Genomic DNA, 2500 nt, shown 5'->3' with positions numbered 1-2500 from the left:
AATGATTAAATCTAAAAATAGATCGAATCTACTATTTTGTAAGATTAAATGCTATATACTATGTGATGTGAGAAAAATACATAAAATAATTCTATAGCGATAGATTTCTCGTTATATTCTATGGCCTGTGGTAAGTATGAGTATTGAATATTTCCTTTCAATTCTATATTTTATTTTTTCTATAGTCATATTCATTATGATTATGACTAGCTAATAGGAATCGCTAAGAATGCAAATAAGTATATTAATTAATTAAGATGACAACCCCTATGCATTAGAATTTATCTTATGTGAGCCTGCTTAGCTCAGAGGTTAGAGCATCGCATTTGTAATGCGATGGTCATCGGTTCGATTCCGATAGCCGGCTTTTCTCTATTTATTTTCTTCTAGTTTTTACATTATTGAAAATGCCCTTTTGAAATCCGAAATAAAAGAATATTGTGAAAAATCTATTTTTTATCTTATATGAACTTCTAACTATGCCACGAAAAGAATCCCTTATTATCTATTTTTTATCTATATAGAATCTTTATATAGAATATATATAGAATAGAAAGGTCTGGGTATTTATATATAGAATAGAAAGGTCTGGTTTCATCTAATTATTCTTTAGAGTATTTAGAGTACAAGTACACTACTTTCGTAAACTTCGCTTCATTTATTATTTAGTTCAGTTTTAGTTTAGGTTTATTCTGTAAAATGAAATTTCATCAATAAGAATTCAATATAAATAAGAATAAGGAGTCTTTATGTCGCGTTACCGGGGACCTCGTTTCAAAAAAATACGCCGCCTGGGAGCTTTACCGGGACTAACTAATAAAAGGCCTAGAGCCGGAAGTGATCTTAGAAACCAATCACGTTCCGGTAAAAAATCTCAATATCGTATTCGTCTAGAAGAAAAACAAAAGTTGCGTTTTCATTATGGTCTTACAGAACGACAATTACTTAAATACGTTCGTATCGCCGGTAAAGCCAAGGGGTCAACAGGTCAGGTTTTACTCCAATTACTTGAAATGCGCTTGGATAACATCCTTTTTCGATTGGGTATGGCTACGACTATTCCTGGAGCCCGTCAATTAGTTAACCATAGACATATTTTAGTCAATGGTCGTATAGTAGATATACCAAGTTATCGCTGCAAACCCCGAGATATTATTACGGCGAGGGATGAACAAAACTCTAGAGCTCTGATTCAAAATTCTTTCAATTCACCCTCTCAGGACGAAATGCCAAAACATTTGACTCTTCAACCATTCCAATATAAAGGATTAGTCAATCAAATAATAGATAGTAAATGGGTCGGTTTGAAAATAAATGAATTGCTAGTCGTAGAATATTATTCGCGCCAGACCTAAACCTACAATGAGAGGTAGATTTTCCTTCCTTGTCTACTCTTTTCCTTTCAGTATTTTCCATGCCACAGCAATTAGGAATAAAAAAAAATATATCAAAGAAAGGTCTAACTGTTGTGTTGGAATATAATTTTATATAGTGCTATTTTACTCTTTTGGTTAGTAAGATCAGTGAATTAGATAAAGGTACGGAAAGAGAGGGATTCGAACCCTCGGTAAACAAAAGCCTACATAGCAGTTCCAATGCTACGCCTTCAACCACTCGGCCATCTCTCCTACATAATGATTATGACCCAAAAACCGAGTGAATAGCGAGCCGGTACTCGTAGATTATTGGATAGGAACGACCAATCAATTCTAATTCTAATTAGAAAAATATATAAATTTTCATCAAAGTCAAATAAATTTCTTTGTTTTGAGGTTATACGGATAAATAGAAAATAAGAAAACTGTTATAAAGAATTCTTTGCAAAACCAAACCAGCCTTCGCCTCTTTTTCTGTTATTTTATAACGGTACCGGAGGCAATCACTAAATTCTAACGAATCCGCTGATTGATAGGTCTATTTTTGCACTTTGGTTAATGGATCTCTTCAGATCACGATTCTATTTAAACTATTATTCCATATCTTAAGAATTAAGAAATTTCTTTCCAGTCCAGTTTTCTAGTTCTCTCAACAACAAATCCTATCCTGCAGATCTATTACAAATATTCATAGAAATTATATATAAGTGGATTCTATAGTGTATACCTCCTCTATGCATACAAAATAAAACAGGCGGGTTTTTTCATCGTAGAATGGTTATTGGATCCTTTTTTTTTTTTTCTTCTTTGGATTGGATGAGAATTCAATAAAAAATTATTCGTTATTATAATCTATAACTTAAATGAAATTGAATACTTTCTTTTGTTGGTATACTACTCCATTTACATTAGGATGAAATCGAAGCGTACTCCAATATTTATTTCTTTTTTTTTTTTATTCCTGTCAAAAAAGAACAATTTGAATAAATCTAAATACAGGTCCCATATCCTTTTTTCTTAATGAATTTTTTTTTATGTTATTTCGTACTGTACAATTCTTTTCTTTGTGGTATCGGTTTACCACTAGAGGTAATGAGAATAATTATAGAATGGATTGCTACCTA

General features: G+C 31.8%; 2 protein-coding genes and 2 non-coding genes across 4 annotated transcripts in view; 2 read left to right on the top strand and 2 right to left on the bottom strand.

Annotated features, from left to right (window-relative positions):
• LOC135150713 (photosystem II CP43 reaction center protein) overlaps positions 1–2500 on the bottom strand; it is a 20502-nt gene that overhangs the window by 5175 nt on the left and 12827 nt on the right. The window contains exon 2 of the mRNA XM_064087627.1: positions 1–2500. This exon is cut by the window's left edge and continues 5175 nt beyond it; it is cut by the window's right edge and continues 10602 nt beyond it. The gene's annotated coding sequence lies outside the window, so the exon portion shown is untranslated.
• TRNAT-UGU (transfer RNA threonine (anticodon UGU)) lies at positions 295–367 on the top strand. The gene has a single exon. It is a non-coding gene; the product is annotated as a tRNA-Thr (tRNA).
• Positions 750–2500, top strand: part of LOC135150704 (small ribosomal subunit protein uS4c) — a 3925-nt gene continuing 2174 nt past the window's right edge. The window contains exon 1 of the mRNA XM_064087600.1: positions 750–2500. This exon is cut by the window's right edge and continues 2174 nt beyond it. Within this exon, the coding sequence (XP_063943670.1) occupies positions 750–1355 (606 nt within the window). The 3' untranslated portion in view covers positions 1356–2500.
• On the bottom strand, positions 1542–1628 carry TRNAS-GGA (transfer RNA serine (anticodon GGA)). Its single transcript has one exon. It is a non-coding gene; the product is annotated as a tRNA-Ser (tRNA).

This window comes from Daucus carota, chromosome 1 (genome assembly GCF_001625215.2).
Source record: "Daucus carota subsp. sativus chromosome 1, DH1 v3.0, whole genome shotgun sequence".
Lineage (NCBI taxonomy): Eukaryota > Viridiplantae > Streptophyta > Magnoliopsida > Apiales > Apiaceae > Daucus > Daucus carota.
The sequence above is the reverse complement of the archived record's forward strand: the minus strand, read 5'-3'. Positions and strand labels throughout refer to the sequence as shown.